The 23,285-nt window shown below is 39.9% G+C and overlaps 3 protein-coding genes across 4 annotated transcripts; 1 reads left to right on the forward strand and 2 right to left on the reverse strand.

The window, feature by feature from the left end:
- Positions 1-261: 261 nt before the first annotated feature.
- itm2ca (integral membrane protein 2Ca) lies at positions 262-23,097 on the reverse strand. Of its 2 annotated transcripts, XR_004102211.2 has the most exons (7): positions 22,839-23,097; positions 20,980-21,123; positions 20,593-20,781; positions 19,957-20,067; positions 18,945-19,095; positions 17,893-18,766; positions 262-276 (listed from the first exon to the last, which is right to left on the reverse strand). XR_004102211.2 is itself a non-coding variant. In XM_031283706.2 (6 exons), exons 1-6 carry the CDS (start codon positions 22,929-22,931, stop codon positions 18,675-18,677), a joined length of 780 nt encoding a protein of 259 aa, XP_031139566.1. In that variant the 5' UTR covers positions 22,932-23,097; the 3' UTR covers positions 17,619-18,674. The 2 variants fall into 2 exon arrangements, 1 of the variants encoding a protein (XP_031139566.1); XM_031283706.2 differs by lacking the exon at positions 262-276 and having other exon boundaries at positions 17,619-18,766.
- LOC116038894 (thymus-specific serine protease) lies at positions 2,461-11,983 on the reverse strand. Its single transcript, XM_036001097.1, has 12 exons — positions 11,868-11,983; positions 11,123-11,295; positions 10,025-10,124; positions 9,402-9,531; positions 8,295-8,418; positions 7,576-7,653; positions 5,112-5,159; positions 4,901-5,017; positions 4,259-4,423; positions 3,497-3,995; positions 3,228-3,382; positions 2,461-3,136 (listed from the first exon to the last, which is right to left on the reverse strand). Exons 1-12 carry the CDS (start codon positions 11,935-11,937, stop codon positions 3,080-3,082), a joined length of 1,716 nt encoding a protein of 571 aa, XP_035856990.1. The 5' UTR covers positions 11,938-11,983; the 3' UTR covers positions 2,461-3,079.
- On the forward strand, positions 12,949-13,989 carry LOC116038968 (lysophosphatidic acid receptor 4-like). Its single transcript, XM_031283702.2, has one exon. It carries the CDS (start codon positions 13,034-13,036, stop codon positions 13,934-13,936), a length of 903 nt encoding a protein of 300 aa, XP_031139562.1. The 5' UTR covers positions 12,949-13,033; the 3' UTR covers positions 13,937-13,989.
- Positions 23,098-23,285: the final 188 nt, after the last annotated feature.

Below are 23,285 nucleotides of genomic sequence, written 5' to 3' on the forward strand. Positions count from 1 at the left end.
TTTGAAGGATAAACATATACCGGTATATAGTTTTCTACCTAAGTTTAGTGACTGCTTGCCTTTACCTCAGCTAAAACTAAAATCCATACTGAAAATACATTCTCTTGCCCATGGGCATCAACAGGTAATATGCTGCAGTATATTTTGCTCTTTTGCAAAGATGCTCATTTTGCATGTAGACACATTCTTTGCATAGACCCCATTATGGCATATATACATATACAGACAACCAAGCACTGCATAAACATGCAAACATCTTGATAGCACACACACATACTCCCACACTAAGTTGTTTATCATCCCATCATTGCCTCTGCATTCCACCCACACACACTCGCCTCTGCAGCATCTCAGCTCATCCTCATACCTGTTGAAGGTATCAAAGCAGTGACCTATCATCTAGTAAATCTGCATACATTACCTGTAATGCCTCTCCATTTTTCCCACAATGCTACAGAAATATTATGAAAAGTAATCTAAGGTCTCCTACCCTCTACCCCTTCGCCTCCTCCCATCCCCATCTCCCTCCTCCACCTCCTCATCTGTCCAGAGGAGTGAGAGATGGGATGGAGGGATTAATACTCTTCCGCCCAAGCCAACCCTGGGAATGATAGATGGACAGATGCAGGAAGGGAGGAGAGGGAGATTAAAGGAGAGAAGTCTTGAGGGTTCATAAATCCAAAGTGGGAGACCTGGTCCGCATCACACACTAATAAGATCTGCAAGAAATTCATGATGAGGGGGGGAGAGAGAGAGAGGGAGGGAGGGAGACAGAGGTGCAGAGAGAGATGGGAGCAGTGTAATAACATTAGATGTAGGCCTAATCTAATCATGACAATAAGATGTGAATGGATGAGTTTGAGTATGGTGATTATGCAGAAGAAGGATGGTAGTGTGTTGATGAAGCTTTGAGGCACGAGGACAGGCTGCGTTATTGGACAACAGATCAGGTGGGTTATAGTCTTCACTGGGGAGCTTTCTGTTGCAAACCTATAAAAACACTGTGTTCATTATAATTTAGTCCGATTCTGTCATTCTAACCGCCCCCAAAGTGAAAGCATACATATCTGCAAAATGCCTCAATTTGATGTAAATGTGAATCAGGAACAAAATGTGTCTATTGAAGGGAAAGGGAAGTTTGTATTGGTTATGAAACCTGTACGCTCATTCCTGTGTGTCATCATTATGTGAAGAATCAACTGTAGTAAAGTAAGTTAAGTTGCAGTTTTGCAGCAGTGACCTGACTCGGATCAGATAGAGTGCTCCTTCACCTCCCTTCTCTCCTCCTCGACCCCACCACCACCCTCCACCCTAAACTCCCCAACCTCCCCTCCATCCACCCGGGCCACATTTTTCATGGCCTAGCTGTCGGAGGGCTGTGATTGGTTGGCTCTGCAGACAGATAGCCGATAGGCTCTGATTAATAGTTGAGGCCCAAGAACTTCCTCATTGATCAACAGGACAGGCTGAAAGAGGAGGAGGGGGAATGGAGGAGAGAGAAAAAGCATGCCCTGTCGATCTGCTGTCGAAGTGCTGGCTGATAACCCTGATAGTGGCTCTTGGTGTGTGTGTGTGTGTGTGTGTGTGTGTTTGCTTGTTTATAATAGCAAAGAGATGAGCGGATGTTAGAAACAGGATAAAATGGATGCACTGCAGTGCACTGCAAAAGTGCTTCAGGATTATTCACTTTCTTCGCATGTTTAAAGCTTTGTCTCTGAGGTGTCTGATAGCATCTGGGAGTTTTCCATTAATAAGAAAGCACGCAGGTTATCAAACAACACTCACGGACTAGCTATTTGGCTGGCAGCTAATGTCTGACAGAGTGTGTGTGGTGTGTGTGTGTGCCTGCGTGCGTGTGTGATTGCGGGCTGAAACATAAAATACGTGTTTGATATGAAGATGCCATTAGCTATCCACAAGATACATTTTTTTAATTAATGCTGTTGTATTCATCACACTTGTTTAGGTCAAATGTGCTTTTGGTCTATTTTTTACTAAGTGTACGAGTATAGACGAGTATAGTATAAACCAGTATTTATACTAAGTGTCCCACGTACGTCTGCAGAGTGTATGTGTTACAGTATCTACATATGTGTGTGTCCCCTCCTGCTGCTCTGTCCAGCCCCTAGTTGATTGATGATCTCAACTCCCACAGGGTCAGCGGGGTCATGACCTCCCACTTTTGACCTCCTACGGAGAGGGTCATACACACACACACACACACACACACACACACACACACACACAGAGCAGCCCAGAGCAAACAGATGGCCTTGGGGACAACTGCTGCTTCCTCATCTTTCTCACACAAACACTCTCCAAAACTGTTACAAACACAACAACACAACTGTATCACTTCCACGGATAGCCTACACAGCGACTTAACACATTCAGTTTCACTCCCAATTCATGAACAAATGTCACACAATGATAGATATAAATCTGCACTAAGGGTTTTTAATAACAATATTGCTGCCTTTTATTAAGAACAACAGATAAATACCAGCGTGGAAAATTATTCTGAGTTGTGTTTCCTGGTGTTTTACAGAGATTGAGGATCAAGAAATGGGTTTTACACATATGTAGCAATATCGCGCCCTAGTGATAATACAGGGTTATGGCAACTGATGAATATTGTGAAAAAACAAAGCATAAGCTAATATGTAGAACACAGCCAGTAAATATGTGTTATTATAAGCATGAAGTCTCATAAACTCAGCAGGTGTAAACCTTAATGTTATCCATAAATATCAAATCTAAGACAACTAAGATACATAGGGGAGAGGAACATAAATGAAACTCGTTCTGCAATCCCAAATTGATTTCAACTTTAAAAGCATCTGTAAAGACATAAAAAAAATCCTTTGGGAATAAAACCAAATCATACAGATCAAGCACAGTGCAGTTGTGGAGGGATGGGGAGGAGGTGGAGAACAGGAGGGGCTTAGAGAGGAAATAGAGGAAGATAATGATGAAGCAGAGCAGCCAAGCACACTAGTTGCTCCTTATCGGTTGCAGGGGTCAGTGATAAGAGCTGATCAGGTTTTATGTAATGTGATCTGATCACACCGTCCTTTTCTCAATCTTCTCCTGCAGCAGCCATCTTCAGCCAACTGACCACATGTTTCTCAATCTCCTAAGAGGTGGAGGGAAGGTTTATGAGGACTTTATCATCTATATGTTTGTTATGCATATTACACAGTAACATATCACTTTGGCATATATACCTCTCTGGCTTTCTTGAGCGAGCAGCGGTCTGTGGCTTTTCTACTCATCATATCAGCACAGTGAGCAGTGTCCCTAATGAAAATGGTCTGGGCATCCTCTCCGTCCTCTGTCCTGTCCTGGACCACCGACAGCTCCTTCCATGGGTCAACTCCACCTGTGGTAATAATGATATATTTTTTAAATGAGTCAATAAAATCCTGAACCACCGTTTTGCTATTCCCTCACCAGTCATTTGTTGTGATTTTGTCTCTAGTAAACCCAGTCTCACCATTGACATAGAGGACCCTGTGTGTGTGTGGGTTGACATTTTCTCCATAGTAAGTGTTTGTGAAGGCAATGCGTCCAGGCAGGGAATGCTGGGAAATGCCAAACAGCATGGGACAGAATTGAGTCAGGGCTTGAAGGGTCATCATCCCAGAGAACGGACAAGTGGCATCCTCACAAGTCTGGTCTACACACACACACACACACACACACACATACACACACACACACAAAGACAGAAGGGATGTCAGGATATAACAAGAAAATGGTTGACTATGTGTTCTTGATCCAGATTCTAGTGTGTGTGTGTGTGTGTGTGTGTGTGTGTGTGTGTGTGTGTGTGTGTGTGTGTGTGTAGTACAGAAGCCAAACTCGGTGCAGGTCTGGTAAGTCCACTGTCTCGCCGCTCTCCTGCCTGAGGGGAGGGACGTGTCCATCAGATCCTTCACTGTTTTCTCATGGGAGATGTCCAGACACGGTTCCTCACTGGTGGAATGGTAGATCTGCACAAGCAAACACACACAGGAAGAAACACACACACAATAATAGAGAAAACACCTGCCTTTGGGTCCCTGGCTGCATAATTCTCCTGGCATGAGATATCCTAAATGGTTGCACCTTTTCATTTTAACTCTAGGGGGCAAGCCTATCTCTAATAAGGAATTCATGAAAATGGCTCAACGGGGACATCTGGTGGTTATACTGTGCATGAAAAGAGAAAACTGCAAGCTGGAGTGCACCCTTGTACTGTTTGAAATTTACATACCTTAGCAAGTTTAACAAGGCGGTTGTAAGCCTCCATCTCCTCCTCATATGCCTTGCTCTTATTGGTCATAACACCACAGAGCTCATTAATAGACATGAGCACTCCTTCTTCATTGTACTGCACTGTTCCCATGACGATGTCGGCCAGGTTTTGCATTAGCTCAATCTGAAGCAGGTGTATAATAAAATAGTTATTTTCCACTCAGAAGCATTTGCTCTGCATCAGAATGGAAAAATAACAAATCAAACAAAGATGTTTCAAAACAAACTTTTTGCAGTCCCGTACACCTGAATGCAACTCAACTGTGTACCATTGACTTACTGTGTACTTCTACTTCAGAGGAAAACATTGTAGGCCTACTACTACATTTACTGACAGTGAAATGTTACTGGTAATGTTAGATATTAAGATTTTACTCACACAATATCACAAATAAATGATTAATTCATTTTAGTTTAGTGGGCTCATGTTAAACAATCCAGTATGGAGAGTTCACTACACCAGCATGCACTGAAAAAAATCTTAAATCCTCAAAAAAAAGGACATGCAAGATGCCACAAAGAGTTCTTTGTTCAGCATTATTAAGCCTAACAACCACTAAGTTTTTCCCTTAAAGAATCTCATAAAAACCAATGCCGTCACCTGATCATCAAGATTCTTAGGGATCGTACAGCAGCCAAAATCCATGGCCACTTGGCTAGCATTCCCACTCATCAGTGCTTCCACAGCAGCAAATGCTTCCCGCACACCAGCCAGACACTGCAGGAAGGGAATGAGGGTGAATTTAACACATGTGAGAGGCGGAAATGTAATACCTACCATACGATGCACAGACAGGCGGCTGTCCTCACACCTTTTCTGAGCCACCAACTGCTTCGTTCATAAGACTCAAGCCAACAATCTGTAACAGAGGAAATCACAGATGTGAGAGTAACAATGTTATTATTTAAAGGAGGCATGTATCACTAGGCTAACTAGAAAATGCATTTCCTGTAGAAAATGCTTGTGAATGCTGAAAAGCTAAATTGCTTAAGCTAAACTGGATTGCAGTCATAATTGCGTAAGAAGAAGGTGAAATGTTGAATACCAAAAATGTATTAAACAATAGGGGAATATTTTAAGTTTAAAAAAAGAAAAAGAAATATCATAGTATAGCATGTCGAAAAGTCACAGTATAGGTATGTCAAAAAGTGATAAAAAGTCATGTTATAGCATGTCAAAAAAGGTGATTAAAAAAAGTCATAGTATAGTAGTCGATAAAAGTACTATTATAGAATGTTGAAAAAAGCCATTAAAAAGTCTAAGCATATGGGCGTCTGAGTAGCTCACCTGGTAGAGCGCACACCCATTTTTAAAAGTTTACTCCTTGCCTCAGTGTCTCCGGGTTGACTCTGACCTGTGGCCCTTTGCTGCATGTCATCCCCCCTCTCTCTCCGCTTTCATAAATATTTTTTCAAATAAATAATTACTTAAATGCCCCAAAAAAAAATAGTATTGGATGTTGAAGAAAAGGGCCAGCCCAGACTGGGAATCGAACCTGCATCAGAATCTGCAGTTACTACTTGCTGGTTGCCTGTTGGAGCATTGCTAACCACTGCAAAAAAGTGGCCAGAGGTATACCTCTTGAGACCAGGTTAAAAACATCCAAACAAATTTCCAAAAATAATTTTAACTCATTAATTTCCAACGATTTCAACTTGCGTATTTACGTATTTCCAGCAACAATTTCAACTTGCAAATTTACGAATTTCCAGCAACGATTTCAACTTGCGAATTTACAAATTTGCTGCAACGATTTAAATTTACGAATTTACTGCAACGATTTAAACTTGTTAATTTACCAGTTTCCATGAACAAAAAAATATTGTTAGCACTTTACATTTTTTTGTCTGAGTGCTGTTCAGCTATACTTATTTAAGTATTAAGGTATTTAAAGTGTAAAACCCCTTAACATAAACAAAATAACATGACAGGTAACTGCGCTTTGTGTCATGTGACCTTCAACACACAAAGAGAGATGATTAATATCAAAGAGACTGTCCTTCCCCAGATTAGAGTACGAAGAAAGGACAAAAATTATAAAGTAAAAAAGTATAGTAAGTAAAAAAAATAGTCTTGTTTGTTGAAAGTCATGGTATGTCAAAAAAAATGATTAAAAAAGTCATAGCATAGTATGTCGAAAAAAAATCATAAAGAAGTCAAATAGTGTGCCAGAGAAAGTCTGGAAGCACATGCAAACTCCACAAAAAAGGGGTCAGCCTGGACTGGGAATCAAACCTGGGTGAGAGTCTGCAGTGCTAACCACTGAGCCACAATTCCCCCAAACATCTCATGTTGAAAACAGTGATAGCATAGTATGTTGAAAAATAGTGATAAAAAAGTAATTGTATAGTTTGTCAAAAATAGTCATGGTATGACAAAAAAGTGATAGCATAGTAAGTCAAAGAAATTCTGGAAAAAACATGAACATTTCTGAAATAAAGGGGCCAGCCCTGACTGGGAATCAAACCTGGAAAAAATTGAACATGTTGAAAACAGTCATAGTATAGTATGTTGAAAATTTAAGTAAATTAAATTAAGTAAAAAAAAAAGTGATAAAAAGACAGTATAGTATTTCAAAAGGGTGATTAAAAAGTCATGGTATAGTATGGCGAAAAAAAGTGACCAAAAAGTCATAGTGTAGTATGTCGAAAAAGTGATGAAAAAGTAATTGTATAGTATGTCAGTTAAAGTCATAGTATAGTATATTGAAAAAGTGTCCAAAAAAGTCAGAGTATACATAGTATGTCAAAAAAAGTGATGAAAAAGTCATAGTATATCATGTGGAAAAAAGTCATAGTATAGTATTTCCAAAAAAAAGTGATAAAAAAGTCATACTATAGTATGTCTAAAAAAATGATAAAAAAATATCATAGTCTGCAATATAAATAACTGACTTGAAAACAGTCATATGTCGAAAAAAAGAAAAAAAATTAAATAGTCATAGTATGGAATGTTGAAAAAAGTCAGAGTATAGTATGTCGACAAAAAGTGTATTTAGAATTCTCCACCAAAATTACTTATGTGGAGAATACTTTCAATCAGCATTTAGACCATAATGTTGTATTATGGTATGTTGGATTAAATGAATAAATGAGAAATGAAACGGTAAAAATTGTGATTTGTTTTGGTAATATGCTGACTTTTATTTCTCCTGAAGCTTGTCAATGTGCAAGGTTGAGTTGCACAGGGGGAATTTTGACTCATGACCTCAGTATTTTAAAGAGCCTGGCCCTGCTAGTATGCTAATATTGTGACTATGGTTTGTGGCAGTTTACATTGCTGTAGGCAGAGAAGTCCAACTTCGCCTTGACAGGAGCAGAGGAGGCCACAGCTCCATACACCAGGTGGGGAAACTGCAGTAGGATGTAAGAGGAACAGCGACAAAGGAGTGACAAGAGCTAAAAAATGAATAGTTAATAAAATTCATACATAATGTGTTGTTTATTTTCTGACCTGCGTGGCATATGCAGAATAGAAAATGCATCTAGTGCCTTTTACAAACTTGGAAATTCAATATAAGGTTGGGTTCTAAGGCCATTTTTAAAGTGACAACACATGAGATAGTATTATTGGATAAGTCTGGTGATATTCAATGTACTGTGTATATTATTATTGTTTAACATTATTATTGTCAACAAATCCCATTAGACGATACCACCAATGAATTTATTCTTCAAACAAATATTGTCTGTGTAGCCAAAGCCTGATATATCTTATTCCTCTGAGCCGTAGAGCTCCATTGTTGTCCAAAAACTATTAAAAACACATCAATAAGCCACAATGCTGCAGTGGCTGACCTGTTTGATATGATGAGCACAGCCACTGTAACTTTATTTTGAGTCAATCCCACGTGCACCATCCTGCTGCTGTAAATGCTTGCTAATAATGTCCATACCTGCCCCTGAAAATATCAGTAGATTATTAGTGATCTAGGACCTGAGTGTGACACTGAATTAACTGTTTGTCTTGCGCTAGAAAATCTTGCATTATGCACCTTTTCTCTGAACCAGGCAGACAGAGCTCCAGAGTACGAGCCTCCGAAGCTAATCCACGTGTTCCTGTGGCTCAGATTGAAGTTTTGGCTGATGTACTGTTGGAATACAGCCAAGTCAGCAAGCCTGGACAAAAAAAACACACACAAAATATGTTTAACCCTTTCAGTCTTTCACCTGAAACAGATTATAGATACCATCCATCCATCTTCATCTGCTTATCTGGGGTCGGGTTACGGGCCAGCAGCTCCAGCAGGGGACCCCAAACTTCCCTTTCCTGAGCCAGATTAACCAGCTCAGACAGGGATCCAGAGGCGTTCCCAGGCCATTATAGATACGTACATGACATAAAAATGTAATGGAAAGAAACAGGCATACATGGGAAACACAGGCAAAACACACTAGGTTTCTCATACTTAACTATATATACAAAAAGGACTAATGAGTGAGGGAGAGAAAGAGACATTCACACATGTCATAAGGTGGGCACCTGTCTTGATTTTACCTTGAATGTCCTTATTTTTAATTGACTGTTCTGGAAAATGTACTTGGGTTCCCTAGGAGGGAAATGTTCAGTTTTTATTTGATCTATTCAGTAACTTACAGTGTCAGTATGCCCATTGCTATGAACTGCGCCAAGGCAAGGCCCGGATGGATGCTTGAAATTTGATTGGCTCAAACACAGCGCACACACACACACACACACACACACACATAGTGTGTAGCACTATTTTTGTGGGGACCCGTCATTGACATAATGCATTCATTAGCCCCTTACCCTAAATTTAGCCATCACAACTAAATACCTAACCTTAACCCTTACCCTAACCCTAACCATAACCATAACCATAACCTAATTCTAACCCTAATCCTAAAACCAAGTCTTAACCTTCAAACAGCCCTTTAAAGTTGTGGGGTCCAGCATTTTGGCCCCACAAAGCTGTCCGGACCTCACAAGTATACTGTATTCTCGGTTTTTGGACCCCACGAATATAGTTAAACAAGAACATATATATATATATATATATATATATATATATATATACACACACACACACACACACACACACACACACACACACACACGCTGGTAGGGAGCCAACACTAACGCCTGCTGGCTGCTCAGGTGTGCCAGGTTCTCCGTTTTGAGGCCATCAGGGTTGATGCTGTCACCATAGAAACGGTGCTCCAGAGCCAATAGCAAAGCCCCGTTCTCTTCAGCCATGTCAACATGGTGACCTGGGAAAACATGGTCAAAGCAGATTAGATTCAGTGTATAGCAAGGTTTACTGTAATACTTTTTTAAGCAAGAAACACACTGACAGTATGAGGGGATTAAATGTTTTGAAGACGCTAAAATGTGTGATAGAGTGATGATGCACTATCAACCCCTTATACAGTAGGGCCTATAGGTATGTGCAAGTAATTTTTTTCCCATTAAGGACAGTGAGAATATTTCCAAATTTAACTGATGGAAACATGGGAAGAAAAAGATGTGAGGATTTTGGTGGGTACTGACAGAGCACATCAAAGGGCAGGACAGATAATGCAAGGAATATGCTTGCAAGCAAGTTTAATTTTACTAACACACAATGTGATGCTTCACTCATTGTTTCCATTTTTATTTCTCAATCTACAAGCGGGTGTCAGCCATTTTCTGTATTTTATCTGTTTGACCAATCTGCTGTCTGAAATTGTGTGACAGACAGGTGAGGACATGTGTTGCATGTACCTGCCAGAACATCAAACTCAAAGATGGGCCCTTCTCCTCCGATGAAGAGGAACACTGGACCATCAGGACGTTGCCAGTATGCCTCATTCACAAAGAACCTCTGGAAAAAGAGGAGAGATGCAGAGAAAGAAATGTTTTATTCAGGTTCACGCAAACCAGCAGCACATTCATAGTCTTAGTGATCCTTTATTTAAATCTGCAGTGGACACATGGCAGTGAGAGCTAAAAGAAGCTCAATACATGCTGTTAGGAGACGTCGTCTTGTTGGTGCCTAGTGGAGTTGGGGAGGTAAAAACGTTAAACCAGTCTAGGTTTTTCCAGATAGAGAGCTCACTCACTGCTGCTTAAGCGCTAATGTTGGTAGCAGTTTAGCTCTTGTCTGTAGAGCAAAATGAAAGCAGCAGGAGACTGCTTTAAGGTGTCTACGGAGGCCCTGAGAGGCAAGTGATAAAAAAAGTAATAATTAATTATTTTTTTTTTCTAAGTCTGATCTGGTAAAACACGTGAAAAAAGTTACGTTGTTTCACCTGTGACAGGTGGAGAAAAAAGTGGTTGGTGGGTGATTTCTTTTTTGTCAGGATCATTTTACTACTCTATGTGTTGGTTGTTGTAATTCTCATTTGGGCCACAAGAGGCTGAAGTACACCACTACCCCATGTTCTAAATGGGACAAAAAGCATTTATGTTTTCTTCCAGGTGAGTTTTAATTTCTCCATGCACTCTAAACACAAGGTACAAATGAAAATTCACCTGGAAGATAAGCACCTGCCTAAACTTTTGTTTTCACCTGTTTTTACAGATGAAAAAAAGTAACCTTTTCTTACAAGTCATAAACACAGGAGAGACATTTATTTTTATTTTTTTTTAGATCAGACTAGAAAATGGATCACAATAATTGTTTTCTTTCACTTGCCTCTCAGGGCTTCCATAGTTTTGAGATCACAGAACCTTGTGTCAGTGTTCTTTTGTCATCACTGTAAGTTTTCAAAGTCAAGTGTACAATTACTTTTTATGTCTCAAATATCAGGCCTGTTTCGTTTAATCATCTTCTCCATGCACTCACAATGGACAGGCCATTGATCATTGATCTTTCTCTACCTGAGGGAAGGTGCTAACGTCTTGTCGGTTGAAGTGGTCCAGCTGTTGGTGAATCCTGCCCTCCTTAACATGTTGGAGAGGCTGATGACCACTGATCTGCTTCTGGAGATGCTGCTTGGCTTCCTGCAGCTGGAGATTACGCACACGCTCCTTGATCTTCCTCAGAATCCGTCCTGGCATTTAAAGAGGAACCAAGCAGCAAGGAAAAGAGAGGACAATTGAGCACAGTCATGGAAAAAATACAATGGTGGTGGTACCAAAGCTGATAACTTCTTCTAATAAGGCTCATATGTGGCTCTATCAGCCGTTTGATTGATTAAAACGAGTTATGTTCATGTCAGTGAGGTGATGGTTGGCAAAAATACCTAAAACTCTACCTACAAAATCTCTGATCTATTTCAGGAACAGTCAACATCTAACATCAGTTTCCCAAGGGATTCACTGTCACCAGCCAACCACCAGTAGCATCTGTTTTCTTTTGTCTTCCAGCTCAAACTTGACAACTGCAAACATAAATAAACTCTACCTGAAATAATGAGCAAAGAATGAAATATTATTTAATCGCCTCAGCTTTGTCATATTTGTGCTATAGAAGTATGATTTCAACTTTTCAAAAACCTTTGCAAATCCTGATATGTGTGAATTGCTTTCATTTATTTTGTATGTTCATCAAGCTGTCAAGTTACCAATTTCAAATCTGTGAGTAAATCCATTATCACATTCAATGGAGCATTCATCAACTCACCAGCATCAGTGAAGTTCAAGACGAGTAGAAGGATGAGACAGGGGGCTGGTGAGAAAAACATCTTTACCATCAAATCAGAATACTTTAAGCTAAAAGTAATGCATATCCAATCTGCAGGACTTAGGAGGATCTCCACCACTCATCAGCTCCTTATATAGTCCTCGAAAGTGACTGCAGTGATGAGGTGATCCCTTGAAAAATGGCTGTGGAAACTGTCATATCATATGACCTGTGCATTATTATGAGAACAGAGTGAGACTATGTGTGTGTGTGTGTGTGTGTGTGTGTGTGTGTGTGTGTGTGTGTGTGTGTGTGTGTGCGTGTGTGTGTGTGTGTGTGTATCTGCCATATAAACTGCTCAGCAAAAAAGAGCATTGGCTTGGGCTTGGTTTGGTATAGTAACAAGATCTCTCTGCCTTGTAATGGCTTGTAAACACACACAGAGGCTTAATTCCAGTAACACTCACTGCGTCTCTTTGGGGTCATGTATTTTTTCAATATATCTCTCTTCTCAGAGTTTGTTGCTCTAAATCTACTAAATGCTTGAAAATGTAATGAAGGCCTATCTTGAGTTCACTCAAGCCTAGAGTCACAGACGCATTATCTTAAAGGTCACTGTTTAGTTTTTTAAATAATAAACATGTGAATGTAAATCCTCCACTTTAAGGATGTATTATCACATTAAATATCATCAGTTTTTCTCCGAAATGAGCTGTGAAGAACTAACCCACACTAACACACACGTAAAAGTAACCCACATCCTGACACTTGATAAAGTGTGGCATGTGTACTTTCTGTCTCATAAACATAGATCTTATCAGCATTCAAGTCATAATGAATACTAAGCGCATTTTCCATTTGGTTAAAATATATATATATATATATATATATATATATATATATATATATATATATATATATATATATATATATATATATTTAGGTTGCAACACGATATAACATTTTAAAGTTGGTTAATTCAAGAACATCACAGTGACCACAGTTCCTGAGTTAAGTCACGTAAACTTCCTGTTATTTTTTTAATCAGCCTTCACCTCATACAAGTAGCCTAAAGAGCAGAGGGAGGAACTGACGGTTCCTGTGCTTGATTGCAATATTCAATAAAGCACACCGAAACATTGCTTTTCTCATCAGGTAGGCTAGACATGAATAACACCATGGAAGATGGACATGAGTCAAATCTGGTTTATGCTCTGGTCTATGGCTGCATCTTGGCACTGGGTCTGCCTCTCAATGCTGTGTCGCTGTGGATTCTGCTTAGACGCCACAGTCTCAAATCCCCAAGTGTCGTCTTCATGGTCAACCTGGCCATCTCTGACCTGCTGCTCGTCATCTCCTTGCCCTTGAGGGTCTACTTTTACGCCACAGGTACCTGGTCACTGAGCCCTGAGGCATGTATCTGGACCACAATGCTCTTTCGCAACAACATCCGCTCCAGCTCCATCTTCATCACCTTCATTAGTGTGGACCGGCTGCTGGCTGTCGTCTACCCTCTGAGGTCACGCCATCTCCGAACCGCTCCCAACGCCTTGAAAGCTGTTGTGTTCGTTTGGCTGTTTGTGGTGGTGTTGAACATCCCAGAGAGATTGAGATTTTCAAAATTTATAAAGCGTAAGAATAACTCTACCTGTTTTGAATTTCAACACAATGTCAACATTAATGATAACAGTCACGGTTATAAATCAGCATTTACTTATTTAATGTCTGTGTTAGCGCTCACCCTACTGGCAGTCAATGTTGTGTGCACCATGTTGGTGTCTTGGACTCTACGCAGACATCTCAGTGACTCAGCAAGGGTCAACAACAAGGTGAATGTCATGCTAATTTTTTTCATGAACTTGGTTATGTTCATCATATGTTTCTTGCCTATGACAGTTGCTTTATTATTGTTTGGGCTACCTGTGAGTACACCTTTAGTATGTCTTGCTAGTTTTAACTGTTGTCTGGATCCACTTTTGTATTACTTTTCACTGGATGCCTTCTGGAAGAAAAAAGACGATATAGAACTTGCAAGAGAACCAGGCCAAGGACACACTATTTCCATGTAGTCTCGCTTTGTCAGACCTTCCTGTACAGCACTGCGGACGAGGCTCTGGCTAGTCCACACAGCATTCCAGGATGGGAGAAAAGCGTGCTCTGGTTCATAGGCATTTCTTTAAACCAATCGTGAATCACAAACTGTGGCACTGTCTGGTGCTTAGTGGCGCCCATAGCCACGGTGTCACTGCAAAATAGCCTCAGGAAGAACTTGTTTTGGTGGAACGTGTACGTTCAAAAGTTGTTTTAGTCGTGCAACAGAAAACTCAGAGTGGACAGACAGTCTAGCTAGCTGTCTGGATTTACCCTGCAGAGATCTGAGGAGCAGTTAACCATAGTCCTCATAAATCCACTGGAGTTTAAAATTCCAACACAAAGAAAGCGGAAGGAAACAGACATCTGGCCGAAAAGAGGGACATCCTTCGGAATTATCGCCTGCACCGGAGCAATCCCGGAAGTGGAACTTTGTGGCTATAGACTAATTTTCATTTTTTTTTTGTAAAACAGCTTGTTTGGGTGTGGGAAGGATACTTGTTTGGCTTCAAGTTCGACAGTCTGGTAGATTTTTTTATTTTTTAAACAAAAAACAACAAGAAAAACAACTTTGATTGTCTCTTTATTAAAATGTTTGTGCAAATCTCGTAAAAGAAGGGGGAAAACTAGGCTTGTAAATGTAATTAAATATTAATTCATGCTTATAGGTTGTAACATCACATGCATTCAAACAGGAGGACAAGAGTCCAAGCTGTTTTAGAGGAAATTATGCTTTCTTGCCAAAAGTTAGATGGGAAGATGGATGCCATTTTTATACATTTGAAGCTATACAGCCAGGAGATGGTTAGTTAGTTTAGCACAAAGACTGAAAACAGGGGATTCAGCTAGTCTGGCTGAACGAGAGTGGTTTTGATCTTCTCATCTAACTCTGGGCAAGAAAGCGAATAAGTGTATTTTTGTAAGATGTAACTATTTCTTGGCAAGCAAATGTTCTATTATTTTGCAGCTGACTGAAATCATCTTGTGTTATATCATGTTGTGTTATAGTCATCAGAACTAAACTAAAAAGCCTGAAGACTTGCATGTTTAACAGCAAAGCTGGTGAGAAAGAAAGCGTACTGTATAAGGTTTTTGGTGAACATATAATCTTATTTTAGTATTATTCTTTTCTTATTGTATCTTTTAATTCTTTTATGTAAGATGTGTTCTATATGTTTAAATCACTTGACGTGACTCAGGCTTTTGTCTTGTTTGAGAGCGTCTCAGTCACAGAGCCAGCAGTTCTCGAGTCCTGAACCTCACCAGATGGAAGGGCATCGCTATAAACCGACAGCAGACTGTAAGGATCGTGATTACCACATGGGCAGATTTGAAATGATCCAAAAGTAACCCTTGCAAATGCAATTAGCCATTGAGGATTGGCAAAGTAGTCAATAATGGGTATCATCTATGACTTTGTTTATATTAATTCACCTAATTTTACACACTACCGGGTCAAATAAGGCAACTGATGGAACATTAACTGCATTTTTGTTATCTGGTTAAATTCCAACCACACAGATATCAATCTCACTTCCGTTGTGCAGCAGATGGGTGAGTGTGACGCAAGAGCTGGATAAGGATGATGACATTAGAAAACAAGTACAAATTAGCTACTTGATGCAATACTGTAGCCTACAGAAAACCATTTCACAGCACGACAATAAAAGCTATAATCAACATCAGAATGAGCAAACAAATGAATAGAGTAATCAGAGAGAGAGACACGCTTGTCTGAATATGAGAACAATCAATCAATCAATCAAACTTTATTTATATAGCACTTTACAGCAACCAGCAGGTATCCAAAGTGCTTAACATCGAAACCAAGAATAAAAACACATATCATACAATATAAAGAAAGTACATGTAAAATCAGAAATAGTTACAGAGAAACAGAAGAACGAAATCGTCACACCACTGCTACGTATTAAAAGCCTGACTAAACAGATGCGTTTTAAGTTTGGACCTAAAAAGAGCTCCATCTGTAATAGTGCGGATATCAGGGGGTAACTTGCTCCAGAGTCTCGGGGCAGCAACTGCAAAAGCCTGGTCACCCCACCGTTTATATCTAGACCTTGGCACTTCTAAAAGTCGCTGGTTTGAAGACCGCAATGACCGGTTGTGCTCCCGCAAAGTTAAAATTTCGGACAAATACTCCGGGGCCAGACCATTTAAGGCCTTGAAAGCAAACAATAAAATCTTAAAATCGATTCTAAAACGCACAGGGAGCCAATGAAGGGTGTAGAGAACAGGAGTGATATGTGCACGTCTAGATGTGTTTGTTAAAAAGCGAGCAGCTGCATTTTGCACAAGTTGAAGACGTGAGATGGAGGTCTGATTCAGACCAACGTAAAGAGCATTACAATAATCCAACCTAGAACTAATAAAGGCATGAATTGCCTTTTCTAGATCGTGCCTGTTGAGGAAAGGCTTAACTTTAGCCAGGAGACGAAGCTGGAAAAAGCTCATTCTAACAACATCACTGATCTGCTTGTCAAATTTCATGCTGCAATCAAAAGTAACCCCCAAATTTTTGACAGCTGACCTAGTGTAGGATGCTAGAGCTCCCAAACTCAAAGCTGGACCATTTTGCGTGCCTGAAGTACTGAAAATAATACACTCCGTTTTATCTTCATTCAAATTAAGAAAGTTTTCTGAAAGCCACAGCTTAATATCAGTGATGCAACTAAGCAGGGAGTTTAGTGCGACACTGTCATTTGCTTTAATAGGCAAATAGATTTGCAAATCATCTGCGTAACAATGAAATGACAGTTTATGCTTTCCTATAATAGCCCCTAAAGGCAGCATATATAAAGAGAACAGAATGGGGCCAAGAATTGAGCCCTGGGGAACCCCACAAGAGAGAGGAGCAGCTGACGAGAAGAGGTCACCAATCATGATAGAAAAGCTCCTATTAGCTGTGATTTTAACAAGCTGTGAAAATTCAGCTAAACGCTTCATTCGTGGTTAGATATCTGTTGTAGTGGCCAAAAAACGGACACAATGGAAACGTTTCTTTGTCTATCTCAGAATTTGGAAGAATTTAACCAAAACCATCTACATGGTTCGAAACTATTAGATGTAATCAGAATTTTATAATTTGGGTAAAAAGACATTTAAGAAAATGCTGGATTATAGTATGTGAAGCTGGCTATTTAAGTGAGTTGTTGGAATTAAATTAAATTAAATACAGACAGAAACATTTCACAGTAAATTGGGTGTGGAAAGTTTATTTTTGAATCTTGACCAAAACAATGTTAATTCAAGGGCCACTTATATGCTTTTACTGGCGCTTTCAATTTAACTGTATCTCAAGGTATTCGTCAGTGGATAGGGTATTCTCAGTTGTCATGATGATTGGGAAGGGGTCATTGACCCGGAGGTAATTTTCATCATATCACCATTAAAATGTTTCATGTAAATATTTATATTAATAATCTAATAATCTCACATCTGATAACAAACATTGTTATCACGGCAACTTGGATTGCTGCTACAAAAAAATTAAATACATGAAAATGATAACAGAAAGAAGTGAAATGAGTAGTATAAATGCATGTTGAATTAAAAACAACCTGGCTGCAGCATAATCATGTTGCCGGGTCATTTTGCCAAAGGTTTGGAGGTCTAAAAGTGAATAAAGCATCAACAAATCCGTAGTTATTTTTTCCACTACTTTATTAACAGACAGATTTCATGATTTCATCAGCAGACAAAATATACAGATCAAATTTGTTTTTTGACTAACATAATATGCTCCCTTTCAGTAGTATTGACTTTAATCCAGTCTCTGACTCTGGACTAAGGCTTTAAACGTTGTTTAACAAAACATTCTAACAGTGCTGTTTTTCACATAGATAAACACATGCAAGGGAAGACAAAGACAATATTTTAAAATCATTCACAAAAGGCATTGATGAAGAATGCACACAAAACATGACAAAAAAAATAGAAAAGCTGATGACAAATGAGCACATCCAAAATAAATATGGGTCATCACCAGTTTCAATTATGATGAAATACTATATATATATATATATATATATAAAAAAAAAAAAAAGTGAAAGCAGACTAATGTCCAATGCAACCTTCTTGAACTTCTAAGAAATGAAAAACAGAAAAGGGAGCAAAGAAGCAACAGGCAGGCAAGAGGATAAAGATGCAAGTAAGCAACTAGTCATCAGCAGTTACATGTTTACATTACAGAGAACATGGGAAAAAAACATAACTATTGAATTATTGTCTATGGATAATGTTGTTTGCTTTGCACATATGATTGTGTTAGTAGAACTAAGAGACACAAAGTAACCTCCAGGGCAGGAGAAAAAAACAAAAGTACAGTCTCCTTGACAACACATCCCCCAACGACGGTAACCATCATACAAATCCCAAGAGGAAGATGAGGGGTCTTGAAATTTTAATTCATTATGGGCTAAAGGACTTTGCTACAAGGAAAATCCTGTGATAGAACCAACAGTTTAGTATTGCATTACATCTCAGTGTAATTATTACGTATGGAAAATAGACACAAAAAAAACAACAACAAAAAATAGGTTGGTAGGAAAACAAAAAAAAATCTTTTACAATATCAAACCAAAATCACAAGTAAAGTGCAACTCAAACATCAGTTCCACAGGAGGATGCTACAGTGGCTGGGGTGGTGACTGTAGATATGCCTTTGGGTGGGTGGGATGACACGGATGACCGCCGTGTTCACGCTTCATCGCAGATAACAGTCTCCACCACAAATGTATTCTCGAAGTGACGGATGTGGTGGCAGTCCTTCGCATCGCGCTTGTTGATGCCTGAGAGGGAAACGGGGTGAGACACAGAGGGGATCAGTGACGTGACTTGATCTGATCACAACAGTTTCAAACATTAAAGTTCCTTCTATCCATTAAAACAAAAACACAGAGCGTACCGCTATCTACCATGTGATTGATGGGCCTCTTAAAATGTTTCCCTCCATTAACCCCTACTTACGTCTGCGGTTGACACGGCGGTTCAGACGGTACGTGTCCTTCCCATTGCACAGGCGGTAGATGAAGGGTCCCAGCTGACGCATGTTGTGCACTTTGCCAGTAACCACCATCTCTTCATGGATGATGTAGGTCTGAGGCAAGTATGTTCCCTTCTGCAAGAGACAAAGGTACAATAACAAGCTCACTGGAAAGTGTTTTCCAACCGAAACACTAAGGGGCTGAATAGTCCAAAAACAGACTATATTGGGTGTCTGCACACATGGACGTGTTCACATAATAACTTGACAGTGCAGACCATTGAGGGAACGAAGAACTGGAGAGTCCAAAATGAAGGGAGCTATCATAATTTATTAGCCGTGTCGCTCTCTCCACTTTAATTTAAAGCCTACCCTGTCGGAATATAAACTGCTACACAAAAGATTTCGATTTTTATACAGTTATGAGACAGACAATGGTACTGCTAAGTCTTTTGAATCAACTGTGTGAATGTATTGTCCTGTAAATGACCAAGCTAACATGCTTGCTAACTGACAGCTAGCAAGTTAGCTTGGTAAAAGAACATTTGTTTTCCTCTTTAACGACATCGTATTTGATGAAATTATGTACAAGCCCGAGAACAAGATGCCATGAAAATAGGAAGTAGCTTAAAGAGCTCTTGTGGCTGACTAGCGTTAGCATCTTGCTGGCATGGTAGCTGTTAGCTTGATAACTACTGTAGGTAACTAACTATCCCTGCGAGTAATCACTTCATCACAAAGCCTCCAGCGCTGCCCATTTCAGATGAATTTCACTGTGCCACTTTCTGCTGTGACCAGGCCTTAACTCGTGTGACCAGATCTCAGTTTGAGTTTTTTTCTTACATTAAACTGTACATTGGTAGAGTCAAATGCGAAGCATCTCATAGCATTTAGCAACAGGGAAGGCTAAATGTAAAGCCATTCCTTTCTAAGAATTCAAGAGAAAAAATGGTGCTTATGAATACATTAAGTTGTTTAAGATTGCAGTTGTGTTACCTTCACATTGATAAGGAGCTCCCAAAGGTTACGTGGAGGCATCACGATGGTGGTGTTGAGCTCAATAACGTAGCACTTGTCCAGAGCAATGTCATGGTAGGCAGTCAGTCCCTGGAAAATAAAGCAGTTTATGAAATACAAATTCTAAGGACAAGTACTTAGGTTGTCTGTGCTCATATTGTTATGTGTTGGCAGTTTCTTGAACTAAAATTTGAATCATTTTACCCACATTGCAGTGGGGCTTGGAGATGTTGCCATTTTGGTCCAAACTGAAATACTTTAACAAATATTGAATTGATGGCTATTCAAATTTTGTATGGACATTCATGGTCCGCAGAGGATGAATCCTACTGACTTTGATGATCTACTGTCTTTTCATCTAGGGTCATCATCAGGTCAAAATTTCAATTTGTGAGCATGTTAGAATACGGATGTTATAACCTGCAGTATGCTGGGCTGCAGATTGTGGTCTTGTTTTATGTTTTTGTGTTTTAATTTTTTGTGTTTTCTTTTTATCTAATTTGAAAAATAAATAAATAACAGTTAGAAGTTAATTGTAGTAAATATTTAACTGTGTACTTTGTGGGTTTTCTATTCAAGTTGTATATGTCAAATGAGTGTGTGTTTGGTCCTCACTCTGTGGAAGTCATGGATTATATCAGCGGGGTCGCTGCCTCCAAAGTGAGGCACGGGCACAGTGATCTTCTCATAGTTGTCGGCCAAGTAGATGCCGACATTTTCCTCCAGCTCCTGACGCCCACGCAGCGGGGCATACACAGAGTCTTCATAAAGCACCCTGCAGTGGAACAGGTTCTCCTCTGGGATCTACACACACATAAATAAGCATTTGGATCAACACAACTGCTGGAACACTCAGAAACAAGTCTGTAGCAAGGATATTCTTTTTTTACTGCAGTGACTTGAATAAAAAACAAAAAGGACATCATTTCATTTATGAATACAGTATGTGATGCAAGAACCAATCTGAGGCACATACAACACACAGTAGAGGTCAGGTCTTACATGAGGTATAAAGTAGTAGCGGTAGACATAAATGGAGGCAAGGACCAGACCAGCCATGAACACAACCAGGCCAAACGTCAGGCAGCACAGGCCATTGAGGGGAGACTTTTTGGGCCGCAGCGGCAGGACCAGCTCATCCTCATCCTGGAAAACACAACAGAGATATTAATACTTCAAATGGGCACAGAAAAGCATTTCCAGGCAGCTTCAATCTAACTTTCAGCTTACTCATCTTCACCAAGAAGAGCAGCTGAAAATGACCCGAATTAACTAACTGCTAAAATAGAAGCTCACATAAATGGCAACTCTGCATTTCAATTTTGAATTAGATGCACTTCCCAGAGGAAGGGATGACGGAGCGCTCGGTAATGAAAACTTGACTGAGATGGTGAGTAATCTTCCCAGACGCCTCCAGTCTCGCAGCCCGTCTGTTGGTGCCACGCGCCCAACCTGTGCTGGCAGGGTGGCACTACACACAGATAGTAGATAGTCACTGTGTGCTTCCATGTACAAAAACAATGACTAACAGAGAAATGCTGTACTGTCGAGTGCTCGTGGCAGGTAAAATTATCTCCTGATCTCCTGATGGTTGCTATTCTTGGCTCAAGTTTTGGAGAGTTTTTCCTTATCCAAGATAGGGTTAGAACAGAGGGTGTCGTACTCTGTACAGATTTTGAAGTCCTTTTGAGTCCAAATTGTTCCGATATTGGGACATATAAATATAAATCTGATTAGACCAGCTGGAGTTGTAAATGAAAAAATTAACGTGTGCATGGGAACGGCTGTTGTCAGAAACTTCACAGAAAAATCATGACAATGAATGAAAAAACATGTTCCATCATTTTAAATAGGACATGGCACAAAAAATAAAAAGGAGTGCCTTTGTTTCACAATGTCTGCTAAATATGCTGTATATTTTTGCACCTTATATTAGCACGGTGTCTATCCTGTATGTATATTTTCATATTAGAACAAACTCATTTCAGTTCGGTACACTGTTCTTTGTGGCAGTATTTGGAAGCAGAAGGTGCAAAGGACAAGACGACAACTGTGTATGTGCGAACACACACTTCTGTGAGACTCGGTTCTTTGTGTTCTCCCACCCCACAGAGAGAGATAGAGGCTCTTTCACACCAACTATGAGCGTGACACACCATGAGGCCTGTCTGTCTCCTGTTCAATACATTTGGATGAACAGACTTCAAAGTCACACACCCACTCCAGCTCTGTACTTTTGCAATATTCACTTTATATGCATGCCTGATGTCCTATCTAAATTCCATTATGGTTCATCATCTTTGGGGCTCAGCCATGTATCTTTGATAAGGTGATGCTGGGATGCTGACAGGCAAAGTTGAGGACTCCAGTGCTCTGCCTCATTTGGAGCTGTGAAAAATGATCTTGCATGCGCTGCAAGCCACATCATCTGCCATTTTGTCAGCCAAAGCTCATGCATTTCTTGCATTCTACCTTTTTAAAGCTAGGGAGTTGTTTATTTAAATTTGCACTAAAGGAAAGAAATCAGAGGCCATGCCACTTATGAAGCAAAACCCAAAACAAATCCTTTACATTGTTTAAATTTCTTGTTGCTTGTAATACTCTATACAGCCCGTAACAAAGAGCATGCATTTGCACATTACAATAATTTGCATCAAGCCTACAATAAGCGTAACTACTGGCGCAGAAGAAAACCATCGAAGCAATGACATGTTTTGTTTCCAACCAAATGGCGATAGATGCTGTCAAAAATGCCCCGCAGAACAAGCAGGCAGGAGAGCCTGGGCACAGCAGGCATCATGTTGGATAGGTGTCATATTAAGACGACAATGACAAGCGTTTTTAAGAAGAGAAATACTTACCATCGGATGAGGAATGAGAATTTCGGTCTTGTCGCCATCATTCTCCTTCTCCACTTTCTGTCCCGCGACAGACTGGAAACTGATCTTCACCATGGCTCGGTGTCACTGTGTCTGTCTGCTGCAGGCGTCCTCGCTCTTCGTCAACGATAGCTGGCCACTTTTCTTAAACAAAGTCCTACTTCTCGTCGATGGACTGTCCTCTTGTCACCGCTGGGCAGCGTCTCTTTTTTGTCTTTATCCACCGGAAGTGTGGTGCCGATTTTTTTTTTTTTTTTTTTTAAATATGTGCCCTTAAAGGACTAGAGCGGTGCTTTATGTTTACGGTGGTGCTGTAAAGAGGACGAACTCCAGTCAAAAAACATACTATTGCATCAGCTCTCATTTCATTAGTATGTTAGAATGAATGTCTTATAAAAAAGAATATGCAGAGGCATTTATTGGCATGCA

This window comes from Sander lucioperca, chromosome 5, assembly GCF_008315115.2.
Source record: "Sander lucioperca isolate FBNREF2018 chromosome 5, SLUC_FBN_1.2, whole genome shotgun sequence".
NCBI lineage: Eukaryota > Metazoa > Chordata > Actinopteri > Perciformes > Percidae > Sander > Sander lucioperca.

What these genes read in the sequence shown, in the direction of transcription:
- itm2ca (XM_031283706.2), bottom strand. Translation starts at nt 22,931, where the DNA reads ATGGTGAAGATCAGTTTCCAGTCTGTCGCGGGACAGAAAGTGGAGAAG. An exon ending in TTCTCATTCCTCATCCGATG is followed by an intron (nt 21,124 to 22,838) that starts GTAAGTATTTCT and finishes TGTGTTTTCCAG; the next exon opens with GATGAGGATGAGCTGGTCCT. An exon ending in TAATCCATGACTTCCACAGA is followed by an intron (nt 20,068 to 20,592) that starts GTGAGGACCAAA and finishes TTTATTTTCCAG; the next exon opens with GGACTGACTGCCTACCATGA.
- LOC116038894 (XM_036001097.1), bottom strand. Translation starts at nt 11,937, where the DNA reads ATGGTAAAGATGTTTTTCTCACCAGCCCCCTGTCTCATCCTTCTACTC. An exon ending in CACCTGAGCAGCCAGCAGGC is followed by an intron (nt 8,419 to 9,401) that starts GTTAGTGTTGGC and finishes TTTTTTGTCCAG; the next exon opens with GCTTGCTGACTTGGCTGTAT. An exon ending in GCCTTGTTAAACTTGCTAAG is followed by an intron (nt 3,996 to 4,258) that starts GTATGTAAATTT and finishes TTGCTTGTGCAG; the next exon opens with ATCTACCATTCCACCAGTGA.
- LOC116038968 (XM_031283702.2), top strand. Translation starts at nt 13,034, where the DNA reads ATGAATAACACCATGGAAGATGGACATGAGTCAAATCTGGTTTATGCT.